General features: G+C 37.9%; 1 protein-coding gene across 1 annotated transcript; it reads right to left on the bottom strand.

Moving 5' to 3' along the window:
• Positions 1 to 5,211: 5,211 nt before the first annotated feature.
• LOC117558112 lies at positions 5,212 to 20,577 on the bottom strand. The gene is given in 23 exon segments (XM_034234103.1): positions 5,212 to 5,270; positions 5,273 to 5,342; positions 5,570 to 5,841; positions 6,274 to 6,582; positions 6,756 to 7,079; positions 7,221 to 7,505; positions 7,609 to 7,920; positions 8,012 to 8,237; positions 8,239 to 8,303; positions 8,496 to 8,780; positions 8,883 to 9,194; positions 9,288 to 9,578; positions 9,670 to 10,087; positions 12,296 to 12,411; positions 12,501 to 12,540; positions 13,489 to 13,527; positions 13,900 to 13,938; positions 14,311 to 14,349; positions 16,203 to 16,591; positions 16,754 to 17,077; positions 17,180 to 17,533; positions 19,029 to 19,337; positions 20,366 to 20,577. Coding segments are annotated over 23 exon segments (4,896 nt in total). The 5' UTR covers positions 20,385 to 20,577.
• Positions 20,578 to 20,711: the final 134 nt, after the last annotated feature.

Genomic DNA, 20,711 nt, shown 5'->3' with positions numbered 1-20,711 from the left:
GAAGAGCAGCCAACACTGCAGCGGTCGGTAAATGCTGCAGAAACACATTAATAAACAATGAACCACTGCACTCTGGAGCAAAGTACAAGGTTGGAGAAGTCGTTATTCAATTTATTCTGGCTTCGTGTGATTAAAAGCAACACGATAATCGACCCGACGCAGTTGTTGTTGTTGTGAGCGCCGTAATGCCGTTGGGGAGCAAATCAGCGATGTAAACGGTGACGTCATGACGCAGCAGCGGCAGCACCAGTCGGGTGCTGGGCGGTGTGAACAGAGCGGGAGCAGAAAAGGGAAACCGGAGCTGAACCAGAAAAGCTCTAGCTCGGAGCTAGAAAGGGAAAAGCACTGGTGTGAAAGCCGCAATTGTAACCAAGTATTTTTTACACTGTATTGTTACTTTTACTTATTGCTACTTTTAATATCCTTTAAAAAGAAAATCCCCTTGTCTAGCTTTAATATTAACCACACTTTCGACACAGAGTTCCAGCCTCAGAAGGCTATGTATCATATCAAAACTGCAAATAAATTGTCACATAAAATAAATTAAGCTCTTGCTTGAAGGACCACTTTTCTGGCTGTCATTCATAAGGACCTACAATTCCCCACATAAACATCTGCTTTACACAATAAACATTCTCTCAGTTATGGAATGATACAGATGTGGCTGCATTACATTTTGAGGTCTATCAAAGTTATTTTGACATAGGTCATAAAATAAATCCATGAAAATAGGCAGTTTTGGTCATTCAGAATTTGAACAATGAATTCACACAGAATGTGAAAATAACGAAAGCAGTGCCATCTCCTGGTTATGATGTTCTGCTTCCAGGATAATCTGATTCACAGCTAAATTATATCACACCCTTTTTTGTTTTGTTTGTTCAGTAGATGTGCCTGATAAACTCATCCAAAAATGACAGTGGCTATCTTAGAAACATTCTTACACTAACATTTACAAATGTTGCAGTATATTCATGTCTCAATAAATGTATATGTTCCTTTAGCTGAATTTTGAGGGTAAGCCACTGTGAGGTCAAAATATGATGTACTGCTTTACCAGCTTGAACCAGTATTGCTACAATAGACTAACTACATTGTACGTTGCAATTAAGATATACTCAATACAAAAAATGTGTTTGCACAGAACTAATAATACGTTTAAGTTCACGATTTGTGAAGTAGCACAGGAAAGGGATCACGGGCCATAATACCGCAACATGAAGAAGTGTCAGTTTAACCCGTAAAAATAGAATAGGGTTTACTAAGGCAATAGTCTATATCACACATGTCAAACTCAAGGCCCGGGGGCCAAATCTGGCCCGTGGTAGATTTAATTTTGGCCTGCAGGATAATTTCTAATTACTACTAGATCTGGCCCGCCGGTATATTGCACGCACACCTTCACTCAATCCTGAGGGTTTCCTCAGCTCAGAGCCTGACCCCAAACATTGATGAACTTGCACCCAAGATGAGATGCCAAGTATCTGGCTTAAACTAGCATCACAGAGCAGCAAACTGAGTTTAAATTGATGTTTCCGTTTGCACTTTTTTTCTTGCGACAACAGGGCATGTTTGGTTTTTTCTTTGAGGGAAATTGTTTTTTTGAAGCTGTGGGAAAATGTAATCATAAAAAATGACTCTGGAAAAGCTGCAGAGCTAAGAAATTAATGCAACTGATTTAATGTTTAATGTTGTTTTTATAGGCAATTTATTTATTAAGCTTTGTTAGTTCCAGGTTTAAGATGTCATTTCAATACGTTTTGCAATAAACATTGAACCCTCGACTAGTAGCCATACCCATTTTAAAATGTTGGCCCATGTGTATTTGAGTTTGACACCCCTGGTCTATATGTTGTATAGTACAAATAGTAAAGTTACATTCATTATGAATCTTATACTTTCTATATATTATTCTATTGTTTCAAAATTGTTTTGATTATTTTGGCAAAAATATTTCATACACAAATGTCGCTTTACACACTTTTAATTCCTGAATGACCACCTTTCTTCTCTTCCTATTTTCTTATTTCTGTTTCACAACACCCTCAGTTTCCAATTAGTGTAATGAACACTGATGTGTATGTGCCTTGTTATTATGTATTGGAAAAATTGTTCAACAAAGTGTTGAAGAAAAACAAATTACTTCCCGCCATTAATAGAAAACAGGAAATCAATCTGGTCCCACCCCTTCAACACCTGACGTCCAACAGGTGACAATTTACCAACGAGTTAACCGTTTCACCTGTAGGCCTACAATAGTCATGAATAGATAAGTAACACCTGGAAGTGCACGCAGTCTGCAGTTCCTTTGGTTTTTAGAGGATTCTGAAATTAGAAAACTTCTGTCACCGTTTCCAAACCAAGATAAATGGTGAATTTTACTTTTAGCTGGTGTCCTGTTTGTCTCGGAGTCGGGTTTTCCTGATATTTGCGGTTGCTTTTAGATCATAATGGAATTAAAAGCACAGATGTTATTATTAACACGATTATGGCTCTATTTTACTATTACTATCGGACATGGAAGTGTTAAAGTGGCTAGCTTAATGCTAATTAATTTGATTAATTTCTGGGACATGTGAAAACGTAAAATGTGAAAAAAAGGCCTATTGGTGACATTATAAGTCAATATTGTTAGTAGAATACTGCCACCTGCTGGCAGTGTTTATAACTAAACATGCACAATTTGTTATAATTACAATTTGTAATGCCATTTGTTGTTTGTTACAACAGTGATTTAAATATGTATTGGGTAGCCTTGTATATTGAAATCTCTGGTTGCTAATCGTGACATAGTATCATACCTAATATTATTTGTAAATATCACCAGTACAATTTATTTAATGTTTTACTGATCAAAACAGCCAATTGCTCCCCAAATATTTATTTGTGATGGAATAGCACAAAAGCTATTGTATTAGTGCTCTGCACACCAAATGGATGAACTTAAAAAACATATGCTTGAATTTCTCTTGTTAAAAAACACTTTGGCTCTTTTTTTAGAGACAAACGGTGTAAGTGATGGTGAACACATGCAAATATTATCCGAATAAGTGGGGTTCTCTGCTTTTATCTTTACATTGTTATATTTTAGGGTCATGTTATACCACTATACACAGTTATTAGGCATTTCCCCAGAGATCTTCATAGTTATGTCTTTGAGATCATAGCACACAGGTTTTGTATCATTCTCTTGTTTTGCCTTTGCAAATTTGGTTGGCAGTATTGCCTCTTGACATTTTACCTCGGAAGCTTATAAACAGAGCATCAGTTTATTTGCATTCCTTTTTGGCAATTATTTAGTGGCATAATGTGGTTTTCTTTGATTTACTTTAATTCATAATTTTTGAAGCAATTGTAACAGTAAGAAGGACACAAAGTACTGAGATCAAGATGCTTTATCTAGAGGTGGAGTGTAGAGGTTTAGGTTTTGGTTAGATTTTGTTCCCTTCCCTTCAATACTGTCATTTAACTCAAATGCATTGTAGAAGGTATCTGTACATATGCCTCAAGATGATGTGTACATTTTACAGGTTATTGAAGACAGCTAATTCCCCTCCTGAATGCATTGCCTGTTTTTGTGAAGAATAGAGATACCATAACCATAACCTCAGCTATATCAGTGTCGCTAAATATAATACGGAAATATTCATTAGACTAAATCACATTCTTTATGTGATAATAGTGATGTTTTTTGTATATCATTTATCCTTACCATATTTGATTTCAAACTGATATGGTCAAAAAGGAAATGTTACAAAAATGTCTTAATGCTCAACAGTCTGCTTCTCTATTGATAACTCTAAGGTGGGATATGATAAGATAAATCTCTCATTTGTCAAGTATTTAATTTACACAGACGTATTCAAAAATAGACTTACCGTGTGGTTATTTGAGATAGACTTTATGCAAGCAGGGAAAATGCTCTATCAGTATTGAGATGTGAAATCACGTAGCCTTAGCCTATATGGTGATTTTCTACATATCGCCCAGCGCTCCATTATATCACAATCAGTTCAACAAGTTCAACGCTGAGAGCTTTTCAGTACACTGGAGTTTGTAGCGAAGTAGCCTACCTCACTTTGTTGTGCTTTAACAATAGTTGAAGAAAGAAAATAATTCTCCTATGTGAGGTTGACTGTTACGTGTCCCTGGTTCACATGGATTCACGGAAGGGGTCATGTTAGGACCCAGAGGGGGTGAGGCCTGGCATAGGAGGAAGTGGGGTATGGCGCTGTTAGACAGTGAGACGCTGTCAGGCAGCCTGCTGGGAATAGTGCCCTGCTTCCCTGTTGAGGGGGCCTTGGCAATTAGACTGGCAGCAGCATGCTATGACTCCATCCCAGCAACAGTGTCACAGATTTGGGCTGGCTGCCAAAGGATCCCCAGCCAATCAGGGCACACGCAGTGCCAGATCACTCCAGAGGAAGCCAATAGTAAGCCTTAATGTGCTCGTGTCATCCCTCCCAGATGTGAATTCCTTCAAAACCCACAAGGTACACAAATGCAGACACAAACACGCAGCTCTAACTCAAAGACGTAGTGTGCACATTTACGTGACTGTGTGTGTGTATGGAAAGGAGAAGACATAAAAACAGTCTCTGTGTGTGTCTGCAAGTGAATGCACCACTGTATCATACCACTAAGTAAGTGCAGTTCAGACCTGTCAGCATCTTAAAAATACTACATAACTCTTGTTTACATAGAGGTGGCCAATCACCACTGCTGCATGTGAAGCCTTGTCTACCTCTAGTGGACAATCTGAGTAACACAGGAGTGTTTGCAATGTGACTAGTGTACTGTATTGTACTGATATGATTGTGTCATGTCATCATTTGTGATTATTTAGATCATAGAGGCAGGTAAGAACAAAGTGTGTTTTTCAAATGTTATTTTTTATTTTAAAAATGCAATCATGTGTCCACACCAAATACAGAATGAAACATATACAGACAAAAAATAATATAGTCTAAAACAGTTTTCTAACGATAGATATTTAAAAATGAAAATCCATGACACTTTAACATTGTATGCCACATGCCATTACAAATCCTCAAAAGTCCACATTTGGATCATAAAATGGTATCATCATTTAGTCTGAAAAGAGAAAGCAGAGGGAAGTTGTCAGGAGCTGGTGACTGTTTTGAATCAAAAATATAAAAAAAAGGGAATTTCAAGAACAGTTACTTTAAATTCCCCATCATACTACATGTTTTATCTTACCTTAAACATGGTAGCAAAGACACCATAGATGAAGGAGATGAGGAAACACGGAGAAAAGTGAAAGCCAAATACCAGCCTTCAACACCGGTTTTCTGGTTCACATCTGGCATGCAGGATGTCCTCTAGGAAAATAGGTTACAGTCCCTCCAGTTGTCTAGTGAATCATAAAATGAGATGTGGCATTTAAATGTTGTGGTGTGACACGACAAATACTACATTGATAGGACACACACCGAAAGAGAGAATGTTAAAATATATTATCTTGCAAATAGACGGTTTGACCTTTTTCATTTGCAACAAAGACATGGGAATCATAACAAACTCGCACCTGGTTTAATGCAATTCAGGGATATGCCTGGTGGTTTGAATGCGTCACCCTGCAGGTGATGTTGCCCCCAGGTAACCTGATGACTTGAGACAGACTAAGGTGCTTTGGATGCTGAACGGTCCCTGTGGGGCCTCGGTGGGGTTCACTAGTGTTGTAGTGCAAACAGTTGTCCCTGCTGTCATCGAGGAACCAAGTGATGTTTATGGAAGCTGGACTGTAGCCAAAGACCAAGCAAACAAGTTCACCAGAGCCCTGGAGAATGGTGGCCGAAGGTTTGCTGTATGTCACTGTGGCTGGAGAAAAGGATCATGACAGTTATTTTTGAATTAATTTGTATTTGGATTATAACAAAATCAAGAAACACCTGTATTTAGAGGGGATATACCATAGTTCCTACTAGAAAAGTGTTCTTCTGATAATCTCTGGCTACATGTTAGTGCTTATCTCTCTCTCCCCTCCGGTCAAACAAAGTCTGCTCTGATTGGAAGAAATGCTTATAGTCACTTCTTTAACCTTTTTGCTTACTCTGCAACATTATGAGCAAGCTACGGTGGACAAACGCGGTCTACGGTCAAAATAAATAATTTTGGAGTGTCGTATTTTAGCTTATACGATCAACAACATTCTGTCATTATGAAAATCCAGGCGTCCGGCCCCCCTTTGATCTTACACATCTCCATTATGATAAACAACTGCAATTTTACTAAAAGTTATACACAGCTCACCGAAAACATCCTTCATAGTGCTTTTAAAAGGTTTTTCAGATGACTCATGCGTAACAACACAAGAATACTCATTGTCGTCGTCAGTTTTTGAAAGTTTGCTGCTCATTGAATAAGTGCTGCTCCCGGAGTACTTCCATGTAGGACTGTTGGTGTAACGAGTAGAGGGGAGTCTCCGGTCATTCTCTTCCCAGTTCACTATGATGTTGGCCGGGAAAAATCCAGAAACTTCGCAAATTAGTGCGTTGACTTCTGATGTAGACAGTTCAGAGGTAGTCGGTTGTATTATCTTCACTGTTGGTTGGTACATGTCTTTATAAACGGAAAAAGAAGGCAAGAGGAAATAGAGAATTATATTATGACCATTTATCATCAAACAACTTGTAGGATTTTTTTATGGAGGGTTCTGATGCCTTCTCAAATTATGTTTAGAAACAGCTATAAGCAATCACAACAAATCATATGCTTTTTATGCATAACACTACCTCTGCTTTTGCTTATATGATCCACGTAGCCCTTGTTGGAACATCGGTGCGTTGCCTCACAAGACACATTTTTATATGCGCGCCAATCCTCCACCGACACAATCAGAGAGCTCCACAAAGTCTCTGTCCCATTGCTGTGACTCACTGGTGGCTCCTCAAGGGCACTCGGGGAATTACTGCCATCTACTTTCCAATTGACAGAGAAATCACTAAGAGACGGGCCGACCAGAAGACAGGTGATATGTACCCGTCTCTTGTTCATAAGCTCCTGGAGTGGTGGTCCCTGAACATACACACCAACTGTCATAGATGATGCTGGAGTTACTGTAAAAAGGGAACAAGACATTTAAAGGGGGAGCACATGCAACACCAATCAAGTAATGATTGTGGGATAAAGGATTCAAATTCAAAAACATGTTTAATGTACACTTACTGCAAGGGTATGATTACTGATTTTCATTTTACCTGAGCAGATGCTGATGTCCTTTCTCACAGTTTTTTCCAGAAACTTGTCAGAAACTTCACAAGTGAAGACCTTCCCTATGCTCCACTCTGATTGAGGGATCCGAAGTTGACTGGTTACCGCCACACGTCCATCTGCATCCATGCTGATTTTATTAGTTGATGGAGAGCTTTGCTGAGACTCAGGAGACCATTTGATTTGTGGGTCGAAGCCCGATCCAGAGCACGAGAGTATCTGGGGTCCTGATTCTTCACTGGGGGCCAGGAGAAGTTCCACTGATGGCTCCACTGAAAAATGAGATGTATCAATGCACCAATTAAACAATAAGTGAATATTTTAGGTTTAAAACATGGCAACTGTCATCAAGGAAGAAAGTATTACTTCTCTCACCAAAAATACTGCCAATGGAGTTTGATTCAAAGCTGTTGGAGAAGCCTTGGTTCACTTTGCAGGTGAACTTTGCATTTTCCTTCCAGTAACTTTGAGGGACAGAGAAACTTGTACTGATTGAATGGAGGCCTGGGGCTTGAGGAAGATCGACATAATGTTGGTCAGGAATGTCAACACTGTTGGTCTGAAAAGTGACGTACAGGTCATGGGATGAGATATTTGTGACGTCACACTTCAGCACAGCACTTTCTCCTTCCAGAAAATCCTTTAGAGATCTCCTGATGCCAACCAATGGAGCTGTAACTGCAGGCCCTGGATGATATAGAAGAAAATAAAGCAGATTCTATTGTTTTATGTATTAGTTGTCAAAGACATCTATTTTCATATAGTATAGTAATCATACCTGTAACATTCACAGTCTTCTCAGTGGATGAGAAGCACTTATGGTCTGCTTTACATGTCAGAAAGACAAGTTGTTTCCATCGACTTGAGGTCAGCGTCACTTCACTGAGAATATGAGTGTGTTGTTACTCTGCACTGAGCTACTTTCTGTCACTTCATCACCCATCAGCCAGTCACCTTGGCTTAAACATAGTGTGGACCAAACATGTAGCTTTCACCCAAGGATCTTGCCATCATTACAGTCTTGAAGCTGGGGATCTCCACATGGATGGAGGGAGGGGCACTTGAACAAGCTGATAGGAAACAAGGAAAAAAACATTATGATGCAACACCAAAATGCTATTCAATGATACCTTTGTAAATACTTTTTTATATTCTAAGATTATACTGACACAATACTTAAACAAATGTTTTTGAAACACGTTTTGATTGGTCAAATGGTTCATAGTAGATGGTTGGAGTTTTGAGTCTCCACTTAGTTTTACCTGAGCAGACACTGATGTCCTTTCTCACAGTTTTTTCCAGAAACTTGTCAGAAACTTCACAAGTGAAGACCTTCCCTGTGCTCCACTCTGATTGAGGGATCTGAAGTTGACTGGTTACCGCCACACGTCCATCTGCATCCATGCTGATTTTATTAGTTGATGGAGAGCTTTGCTGAGACTCAGGAGACCATTTGATTTGTGGGTCGAAGCCCGATCCAGAGCACGAGAGTATCTGGGGTCCTGATTCTTCACTGGGGGCCAGGAGAAGTTCCACTGATGGCTCCACTGAAAATGAGATGTATCAATGCACCAATTAAACAATAAGTGAATATTTTAGGTTTAAAACATGGCAACTGTCATCAAGGAAGAAAGTATTACTTCTCTCACCAAAAATACTGCCAATGGAGTTTGATTCAAAGCTGTTGGAGAAGCCTTGGTTCACTTTGCAGGTGAACTTTGCATTTTCCTTCCAGTAACTTTGAGGGACAGAGAAACTTGTACTGATTGAATGGAGGCCTGGGGCTTGAGGAAGATCGACATAATGTTGGTCAGGAATGTCAACACTGTTGGTCTGAAAAGTGACGTACAGGTCATGGGATGAGAGCTTTGTGACGTCACACTTCAGCACAGCACTTTCTCCTTCCAGAAAATCCTTTAGAGATCTCCTGATGCCAACCAATGGAGCTGTAACTGCAGGCCCTGGATGATATAGAAGAAAATAAAGCAGATTCTATTGTTTTATGTATTTAGTTGTCAAAGACATCTATTATTCATATAGTATAGTAATCATACCTGTAACATTCACAGTCTTCTCAGTGGATGAGAAGCACTTATGGTCTGCTTTACATGTCAGAAAGACAAGTTGTTTCCATCGAGTTGAGTTCAGCGTCACTTCACTGAGAATATGAGTTGTGTTACTCTGCACTGAGCTACTTTCTGTCACTTCATCATCCATCAGCCAGGTCACCTTGGCTTTAAACATAGTGTGGACCAAACATGTAGCGTTCACCGTGGATCCTGCCATCATTACAGTCTTGAAGCTGGGGATCTCCACATGGATGGAGGGAGGGGCACTTGCATGGACTGCAGGAACCAAAAACACACTTGTCTATACATGTTCTCATTAACACTCCTTATTGTTGTCATTGTGCTGTGAAGTAGTAGCTGTACTTACGTTGACAAATACTTGTTGTTTTTATAAATTCCGTATTGTTTTGAACGGACTTGCATGTATAAATTGAGCCACCTGCCCACTCTGTGATATTCGGCACAATCTCGCTGCTTAAACTGAAGGTGTTCTCCACTCTTTCCACACTCTGCAACTCCTTCTGGGTACCCACATTAGTTAGATGTATGTTGTCCTGCTTCCACTCCACTGTCAGTCCGTCAGGGAAGTAGCCACTTAGGGTGCAGATGAGTCTGACTGGTGAGGCCCCAAATTCACCTTCCCACAAAGGGTGTAGTGTGATATTTGGAGGGACAATCCGCTGTACTGAGATAGAGAAAATATCCATTACTTGCCTCATTCTAAAAGTTAGATGTGGACAATTTTCAAATATAAGATGATTTAGTCTTTTATGATATACATACCTTTTTAGTCAAGTTACCAACTGCGTTTTTTCATATCTAAGTGTATTATATTCATATAAGGCTAGGTGGCAGAGTTGTACTTTTACATGGTCTGGTGTCTTACAGTCAGGTGGAGACGAGGCTTGAAGTCTGTTGCACAGATGTTGCAGAATGACAGGGCAGAGTGATCAGGGCAAGCAGCAAGCGGAAGCATTGAGTAACACCCAGGTCCCAAAAAAGTACCAAAATACAGAAGTGAAACACTGCCAAGAGCAATGGTGCATGACAGACACCAGGTGTGGAGGTGTGGTTATGCAGTAAAAGAAACGATGTGCACATTTAAATGTCTCATATCAGTTTTCACATAGATTTTACATGACTTCTCATGACTTTGATAAAGGTTTTAGTTCTCAATTCCATTAATAATAGACTTGAGAACTTACTAACTGTAAAAAATAAATTTACATTTAGACATTTACATAATGAGTTTAACATGGGCTGTTGATTCCAGGTGCTGGGTAGGTTACGAAAAAATGTCAAGAGCAACGTCAATGGTTATCTTTAATGAAATATTTATTTTTCAAAAACACACAAAGCTCTTTTAAGAAAAATGATAAAGGACAGTTGTGATAACTTACATGGTACCATGAGTTTATAAGAAAGAAATGTGAAACCCCCCCCTTTTCTTTTTTTTTTACAGAAAGTTCACCTCGTTTCATTTAACCTGAAAAGACAAAAGAAAATGGATTAGAAATAACTAATAATAACTGTATCAATAAATGGTATCAATACTTAGTGTTACAACTGGCTTATGGTATAGTATGCTGTTCTCATTTCATTCATTAAGCTTCATTAATCTATGTGAAAGATAATATTCAACACTCAATAAAATGTTAAGACAAAACTTTAAGTATGATGGTTACCATAGGGTTGACTTAACATCTCGGTAGAAAAGTCTTTAAAACTATTTACGTAAAAAGGGATTTTTTTCTATTTTAAAGTACTGTAGGATCTGTGTCCGCCCCTTAACATGCCTACATCATTGATATTGGGACTTTTGCTAAAAACTCTTTAATAATGTATTACTACCTTTTATTAAAAACATTACTATATTTACTATAAAGAAAATATAAATAATGTGAGGTTATCTTTGGCGATACTGTATTAATTCTCAAAAAGACTACACATGTTTTATTTATAGTCCAAGTTCCATTTAAGTGTTCGGGTCTCCCGTGACACGTTTCAAGTTAAAATGATATAATAACTAAGCTCTAGTATTTTTTGTTGCCCCAATCAAGATTCATATTTGACTTTAGACACCACAGAGGTTACTGTAGTTAATAATATAAAGTGTTAACAACTTTTTTGGGGGAAATTGTATTCTAATATTAGTCTATTATAGTCAGATAACGTAATGATCCACTGTCTTCACTATAGGGAATATAATGATTTAATTGAATCACATTTTTTACTTAAATATGTGGTGTAATGTGTTTTGGTGCCATACAATAAAATGACAACAGGATTATATGGTTATGAATGCATAATAAGTTAGTTATGATGTAGATAAAACAATATTGGATGATAGTCATTATTTTTGACTGTTTTGGACTTAGATAAATCATGGGTCAAAATTGACCCGTGAACACCATGAACGGTAACAGCTTTCGAACACAACACAAGGGTTAAACTTTGTTTTTATTTAATTTGTTTACCTAAAGAATCCTAGTTGTATTACTCTTAAGCAAAAGTTCATTCCTTTGCTCAGATTGCAAAAAAATACTTAGATCAACTTTAAAGCAGCTGTGAATAATGCAAATGCAAATCCCACGGTTCTGATCGCGTACAATTAGTTTTACTCAGATTTTATGCATATGGCTGGTTGTTCTTTACTATTTAAAAGTTTTTTATAAAATAAGATTACAATAAATAGTATTGCTTATGTTAATTTATGAATCATAACCCCTGTATCATGCTGCCTATCTTGTTGCCTGATTCTAGCCAATTCACAATAAGGCAGTTATGATATGATTACTATCACGTATTATTATCACGTATTCTGACATTTAATTTACAACGTCTATTCACTACATGCATCCTTTGTAACTTCTCATATTAGTGGAGTTTTCTGTCCACCCCTTAGTGTTGTTTGAAGACATCCAACTATTTACTCAGTTGTCTTTTTCTGGCTGAATTCAATCCACATCATTACCTAATCAACTCATTATTACCTTGAAAGCAGTGGTTCCAATGGCGAACAGCAGAGTGATGAGGAAGAGAAGGATGAAGGTGATGGCTGTGCTTCCCATGTTATCTTCTTCTTCGTCAATGTTCGTTTGGTTGGAGTCTGGATGTACAGAAATTATTCAGTTATTGCCTGAGACAAACCCAGCTTTAAAACAGTAGCTCATGAGATGGTTACCATATCATAATCACTTCCCTCCCCCACTCTTAATAACCTCAGGTCAGTGTGAAACTACAGTAAATCAATGTCAGTCAATCCAAGTTTAACTACAAATTTAAATAATTTAACTGTATACATTATTGTAAGTGTAAAAGGCTGGGCTAAAGGTCCCACTAAAATTGATTATGATAATTAAAGTCATCCTACAATGATCTTGACTGGCTTTTGAAAGACCCCTTTATGTATCATGACCTGGCTTGTGAATCAGTCAATTCATTATTCGACCATAGAGCTGGAGTTTGGCCGTGAATGACTATTTGTCTTATGTCGGGCTGCAAGACCCAGTAGTAGAAACACACATAGACAAAGACAAGTCACACAAACAATGGTAATACTATGTATACAAAAAACAATAAACAAATAGATTTTCTTCATTAGATTTTGTGAGGTGATGTTGTTAAATTTGATCTATTTTAATCACTGCTTAACACACGGATGGCTTAACCTAATGTGTGTTGCATTAGGAGAGCACTGTGACTCTACACTTAAAGTATCCAATCCATTTGATTTCTATAGCACATTTAAAAACAACAGAGTTGAACAAAGTGCTGTACATCAACAACTGTATAAAAATATAGCATGAATACATACAAAATAGACAGGACATGAAACAAATGTAAAACACGAGAAAATGAAACCAGATCAGAAGCCACAGACTGAAAAACTCTCCTACATGACGTAAAAACAATACAAAACACTAGTAAGATAATTATTCACTGTCTCTTCATTTAAAAAATGCGGCACAGATTGTCCTGTAGCAGATGCGGATGTACATATCATCAAACCCTCAATGGAGGACATTTTATTACACCACAAAGGAACGGTATATTGTCAAGTCAAGGTTAACAAACCATCTCTGGATAAGATTTCGTGGGAGACCGAGACTGGAAATCCAATACTTGGTGCTGACCCAATTACCAACCTTAAGGGCCATAAGGGAGTATTTGATGCTGAACTTACCATCACGTATGAAGAATGGATAAAGGGCACCAAGTTTGTCTGCAAGGTGGAACATAAAGATTAGATGACACCACTTACAAGATCCTACCAAAGGATTAATGGTAAGACTGAAAAACTCTCCTACATGACGTAAAAACAATACACAACACTAGTAAGATAATTCTTCACTGTGTCCTCATTTAAAAAAGGCTGCACAGATTGTCCTGTAGCAGATGCGGATGTACATATCATCAAACCCTCAATGGAGGACATGTTATTACACCACAAAGGAACGGTATATTGTCAAGTCAAGGTTAACAAACCATCTCTGGATGAGATTTCGTGGGAGACCAAGACTGGAAATCCAATACTTGGTGCTGACCCAATTACCAACCTTAAGGGCCGTAAGGGAGTATTTGATGCTGAACTTACCATCACATGTGTGGCATGGACAAAGGGCACCAAGTTTGTCTGCAAGGTGGAACATAAAGATTAGATGACACCACTTACAAGATCCTACCAAAGGATTAATGGTAAGACTGAAAAACTCTCCTACATGACGTAAAAACAATACACAACACTAGTAAGATAATTCTTCACTGTGTCCTCATTTAAAAAATGCGGCACAGATTGTCCTGTAGCAGATGCGGATGTACATATCATCAAACCCTCAATGGAGGACATGTTATTACACCACAAAGGAACGGTATATTGTCAAGTCAAGGTTAACAAACCATCTCTGGATGAGATTTCGTGGGAGACCAAGACTGGAAATCCAATACTTGGTGCTGACCCAATTACCAACCTTAAGGGCCGTAAGGGAGTATTTGATGCTGAACTTACCATCACATGTGTGGCATGGACAAAGGGCACCAAGTTTGTCTGCAAGGTGGAACATAAAGATTAGATGACACCACTTACAAGATCCTACCAAAGGATTAATGGTAAGACTGAAAAACTCTCCTACATGACGTAAAACAATACAAAACACTAGTAGGATAATTCTTCACTGTGTCCTCATTTAAAAAATGCGGCACAGATTGTCCTGTAGCAGATGCGGATGTACATATCATCAAACCCTCAATGGAGGACATGTTATTACACCACAAAGGAACGGTATATTGTCAAGTCAAGGTTAACAAACCATCTCTGGAAAAGATTTCGTGGGAGACCGAGACTGGAAATCCAATACTTGGTGCTGACCCAATTACCAACCTTAAGGGCCATAAGGGAGTATTTGATGCTGAACTTACCATCACGTATGAAGAATGGATAAAGGGCACCAAGTTTGTCTGCAAGGTGGAACATAAAGATTGGATGGTGCCTCTTACAAAACCCTACCAAAGGATTAATGGTAAGAATCTATGGAGCAATTGTTCAAAACATATTTTCAATTCCTCTTGTCATGCCATCAAACACGTGTTATTTTTTTGTGTATTATGTAGCAGGGATTTTCTTCTTTAGGCCTTCTATCTGTGGCCAGAGCCCTAATTGTTCTTTAATGCTTGCAGGAGGAACGACTCAGCGTCCATCAGTGTTTATGCTACCTCCCCTATTACATACTAAAAAAGAAATGGTGACCCTGACTTGCTTAGTGAAAGACTTCTACCCGAAGTATGTGTTTGTGGCTTGGCTTGTTGATGATCAGGAATCAGGCTTACAATACAACACCACAAGCCCTATAGAAAACCAGGGATTCTATTCTGCTTATGGCCAGTTAACTCTCAGCACTGAACAGTGGAACGACAATGACACTGTGTATAGCTGTGTTGTTTACCACGAGTCTATGGTCAAAACAGGAACTAAAGCCATTGTCAGATCCATTGGGCACAGAACATTTGAAAGAACCAACCTGGTCAACCTCAACATGAACATCCCCGATACGTGCAAGACTCCCTGCAATTAGATGTGATTCTGTGTCACTGTGTCTTCGGCTGTTTGTTGTTTAATGTTTGTGCTTGTTATATTACATTGTGTTTGTCGTTTTAATGCAGATTCAAAATAGCTCATGAGATGGTTACCATATCATAATCACTTCCCTCCCCCACTCTTAATAACCTCAGGTCAGTGTGAAACTACAGCAAATCAATGTCAGACAATCCAAGTTTAACTACAAATTAAAAATAATGTAACTACATTATTGTAAGTGTAAAAGGCTGGGCTAAAGGTCCCACTAAAATTGATTATGATAATTAAAGTCATCCTACAATGATCTTGAATTGCTTTTGAAAGACCCCTTTATGTATCATGACCTGGCTTGTGAATAAGTCAATTCATTATTCGACCATAGAGCTGGAGTTTGGCCGTGAATGACTATTTGTCTTATGTCGGGCTGCAAGACCCAGTAGTAGAAACACACATACACAAAGACAAGTCACACAAACAACGGTAATACTATGTATACAAAAAACAATAAACAAATAGATTTTCTTCATTAGATTTTGTGAGGTGATGTTGTTAAATTTGATCTATTTTAATTACGGATGGCTTAACCTAATGTCTGTTGCATTAGGAGAGCACTGTGACTCTACACTTAAAGTATGACAAACATGGAGATCAAACTAATATTAAATAATAAAGACATAAACAGCATGCGACATACAACAACTGAGTTGCAAAGAGCTTTTTTTTATTTTGAATCTGCATTAAAACGACAAACACAATGTGATTATAACAAGCACAAACATTAAACAACAAACAGCCGAAGACACAGTGACACAGAATCACATCTAATTGCAGGGAGTCTTGCACGTATCGGGGATGTTCATGTTGAGGTTGACCAGGTTGGTTCTTTCAAATGTTCTGTGCCCAATGGATCTGACAATGGCTTTAGTTCCTGTTTTGACCATAGACTCATGGTAAACAACACAGCTATAAACAGTGTCATTGTCGTTCCACTGTTCAGTGCTGAGAGTTAACTGGCCATAAGCAGAATAGGATCCCTCATTTTCTATAGGGCTTGTGGTGTTGTAGGGTAAGCCTGATTCCTGATCATCAACAAGCCAAGCCACAAACACATACTTCGGGTAGAAGTCTTTCACTAAGCAAGTCAGGGTCACCGTGTCTTTTTTAGTATGTTCTAGGGGAGGTAGCATAAACACTGATGGACGCTGAGTCGTTCCTCCTGCAAGCATTAGAGAACAATTAGGGCTCTGGCCACAGATAGAAAGCCTAAAGAAGAAAATCCCTGCTACATAATACACAAAAAAATAACACTCATTATGTTTGATGGCATGACAAGAGGAATTGAAAACATGTTTTGAACAATTGCTCCATAGATTCTTACCATTAATCCTTTGGTAGGGTTTTGTAAGAGGCACCATCCAATCTTTATGTTCCACCTTGCAGACAAACTTGGTGCCCTTTATCCATTCTTCATACGTGATGCTAAGTTCAGCATTAAATACTCCCTTACGGCCCTTAAGGTTGGTAATTGGGTCAGCACCAAGTATTGGATTTCCAGTCTCGGTCTCCCACGAAATCTTTTCCAGAGATGGTTTGTTAACCTTGACTTGACAATATACCGTTCCTTTGTGGTGTAATAACATGTCCTCCATTGAGGGTTCGATGATATGTACATCCGCATCTGCTACAGGACAATCTGTGCCGCCTTTTTGAGGAGACAGTGAAGAATTATTAAACAGAGATTGCTGCAAAAACATGAAAATTGAACTCTTTGTATACAATTTTGAAAGATAAAGTAGTCATTTACCGGTAGGGCCAATTGGACATGTCTTTGTGATGATCGTTCTATTCAACATACTTGGACCTTTTTCCCCTTTCCCCTCAAACAGACATGTGACTGGGATCTTCAAAGTTGGGTCACTGGAATTCATCGTGAGGAAACTTGCTGCGCTGTACAGTGAAGTTCCATTCTCGTCCTTTCTTTCCACAGAACGAGTTTTCATCTCGTGGATTTCGGTTGTGATTTCTTGATTGTTTGTCAGCCATTTGAACTTATATTCGTCAGGTGAAAAATCAGTGGCCAAGCAGGAGAGGTAAGACTCACTTTCTTCAGAGGAAATGGAGGCTAACACTTTAAGAGTTGGAACTCTATAAGCCACCACTGAAAAACAAACATATACACAAATGTGTTTGCAGAAGCAGGTAATCATATATATATGCAGAAGCAAATGTGAACAATGTGCTACAATGCTTATTTTTTATTATATTCACATATATTATATTTGAGTGTATGACTTTTTTTGTATTTCACATGGTGATTATGCTCTTCCATTTAACACTTACTGTAGCTTGTTAATAAAGACTGCAGAAAAATAAATAAAGTTAATAGTTAAAAAATAAAAGACTTGTAACAAACAGAGCTGTAATGCTTGCTTCTGCATATACATTAGATGCTCGGGCAAGCGAACACACAGTTAAAGTTAATAATCAACATCGATAAAAGGGGAAGCAGACAGACATTTGTAAAATGCAGATCGACGGAAAGAAGCAGGACATATAGCAGTTATCTGTTTTTTTAACAGGTGCAGAGGTACAGTAAATTATAAATGAAACAAATAGACCAAGTTAACAGCTGAGCTTTAGCCTTCTCGTCCCACCTCACTGTAAGATTTGGCCGTTATCCCTACTTATTATAAAACAAAAATATTTAAGGATACACTATTTCACACATATCATTTTGCAACAATGAATTCTATTTTCATGCTCTCCTGTGTTAATGTTCCTTTGAAATGACAGATGGGAGTATATCTGTCTGTTTGAACAATTAAAACCGCTATTCATTCATTTGACGAATTACAAAATCAGCAGCTCGGTATACCATTATAAAGGTTAAGGTTGAGCTCAGTCTTATTTAACAATGGACCAAAACTATAAGGCTATTACAGCTCTGTAAACATTTTCCCGTTAACTTAAAACATATTTATTCCACATTGCCTTTAATTAACAGTCACTCTTCCTTTGTTTTGAATATTTACTGACAGGTTGAATTGTTCTTATCATAAGTGTTCCTGCTATTTGCTGCCTCCTTTTTATTGTTAATTGTTCAATTGTTTATTTTCAATATACAGGATTTACACTAGTTTTAAGATGCCATATCTAATAAACTCTCTTGTTTAATAGCTTTTGTATATAACGCCTTGAAGCACAATTTTTCGTTTAAATATTTGTTAAATTTGTTATTTTTGGAATTTAAATAGTTATCTTACTTGGTGACCAACTGATCTTACATTTTATTTTATGTTATCAGTATCTTAAGTATTAGTGACTAAAGTAGCCTTGTAGCAGTGCACTATAAAGTGTAAAACTTTCTTCGACACTACACTCCCTATTCATTCTGACAATATGCACAAGTTATTATTACCACACTGCGACAATTTAATAAGAATACATGTATAAGTAGGCCTAATTATTACCACACTGCGACAATTTAATTCAATTGAATAAGAACACATAATTAACATTTATGATAAGCACACTACTACAATTTAATTTAATAAGAACAGATAATTAACATTGTTTTCCCACCATGAAAACTTATTTGCTAGATTTTTAATCAACTACTAAGACACTTACATTTGACTTAACAAAGGTCTTACCTGGTTTTACGAATTCACACTGCGCCGTTCCCGCTGCATGTGTCACGGTACATTTGAATTTCTTCTTGGCATCCCAGTCCTGTCTACTCACTTGGATTTGACTGACACCCTGATAGAGGTTGTTCTTCTGTATGGGTGGGTACTGAATGAAGTCTGTCAAGGGCAAGTCTGCCCCATATTTGCTCCATCCGTAGGTCAGAGCAGACGGTGCGAAGCCGGTGGCCAAGCAGCCGAGAGTGACTGTGTCTCCGGTCCCGGAGCCACATTGCATCAGAGGAAACACAGTTGGTTTATTGACAGTGGCAGTGGCTGAAAAAAGAAATAACATACGTGTTAATACAATTACAAATAAATTGTATACAACAGACATTTTCACCAGGCATTAGGTAAAACAGTGATAAGACAATTTAGTTGATGAATTGAATGTAACAAAGCACCGTCCTGATTGCGTTATATTTTAAATGATCCTTTCACTGACCTTTTATGTTCCCCTCTTTCGTCTAGATTTTGATTGTTGGACAATGTTTAACCTACCTCAATTAAATAACTTTTTGAGTTAAATGGATGAACGTTTAAAGTCACTAACCATCCATTTCTTAATCTCAAATGTAGCGGTAATAAGAAATGATTCTTACCTGATGAAACAGTTACCGTTGTACCCTTTCCCCAGTAATCAAAAGCTGCGTAGTAGCACAGTGCTGAATCTACTTAGCTGTTAGTATTATAAGGCTACATCTAATGGCGAGCGGAAAGGTTTGTCTTCATTTTTTATTAATCACACTATATTATTAAATCCGCTTGCGTTAATCCAAGCTAGTTACCGCAAATATCCACCATTGTGTCCTACTGAGAATATCACTGACTGTGTATTCAAAGCTTTATTTTTTAAGTTAGACTTCACATGCTAAAAAATAACTTTACATGATATTGTGCAGTCTGAAAAACACCTTGTTGTAGACTTTAAATGGTAAAATTCTTACCTGAGGACACTGTTACCATAGTGCCTTTTCCCCAGTAGTCGAAAGCCCAGTTGTCACAGTTATGAAAGTCAACTGACACTTCTCACAAAAACTCATTACTTTAATGTCCCTTACTTAATGTCACACAATTTAGTTACGGCAGTTACAATCAAGCTCAAATATACACCTGTTGCTAGACTTGCTTTACAACTGAACAAAATCATGTAAAGTTTTTCTCAGATTCTCTATCAGGCTGCAAAGGACTTTTGGCTGTTTTAAAACTGACCAATAGTTGTGACTACATGAAAATGACAATATGTATTTTAGTTAGATGATTAGGCATTTCATTCTCTAATTGGAAATATTAAAATGACATACCTGAGCTGACGGTGACCATTGTGCCTTTTCCCCAGTAGTCAAAAGCATAGTCACAGTTCAACAAGTTATCAACCTCTGCATACAAAAACCTGTTCCCTGACAATCTACCCTCTGAAAACGTTTACCTGGGCTTTTTCAAACAAGGACACTTTTCAACATTTTGAATTGAGTGTATTGATTTTAACAGATTTGGCTCACAGTATCCCAGAATTGAATGAATTGCATGGTGTCAGAAATTCCTTTTTTTTTTTAACTACCAATTTATTTACGTTGAGATTTAAATATATTAGAGAAAGAAAAATAAGAGTGCCTTACCTGATGTGACTGTAACCATTGTGCCTTTACC

This window comes from Gymnodraco acuticeps, unplaced genomic scaffold (genome assembly GCF_902827175.1).
Source record: "Gymnodraco acuticeps unplaced genomic scaffold, fGymAcu1.1, whole genome shotgun sequence".
NCBI classification, from domain to species: domain Eukaryota; kingdom Metazoa; phylum Chordata; class Actinopteri; order Perciformes; family Bathydraconidae; genus Gymnodraco; species Gymnodraco acuticeps.
The sequence above is the reverse complement of the archived record's forward strand: the minus strand, read 5'-3'. Positions and strand labels throughout refer to the sequence as shown.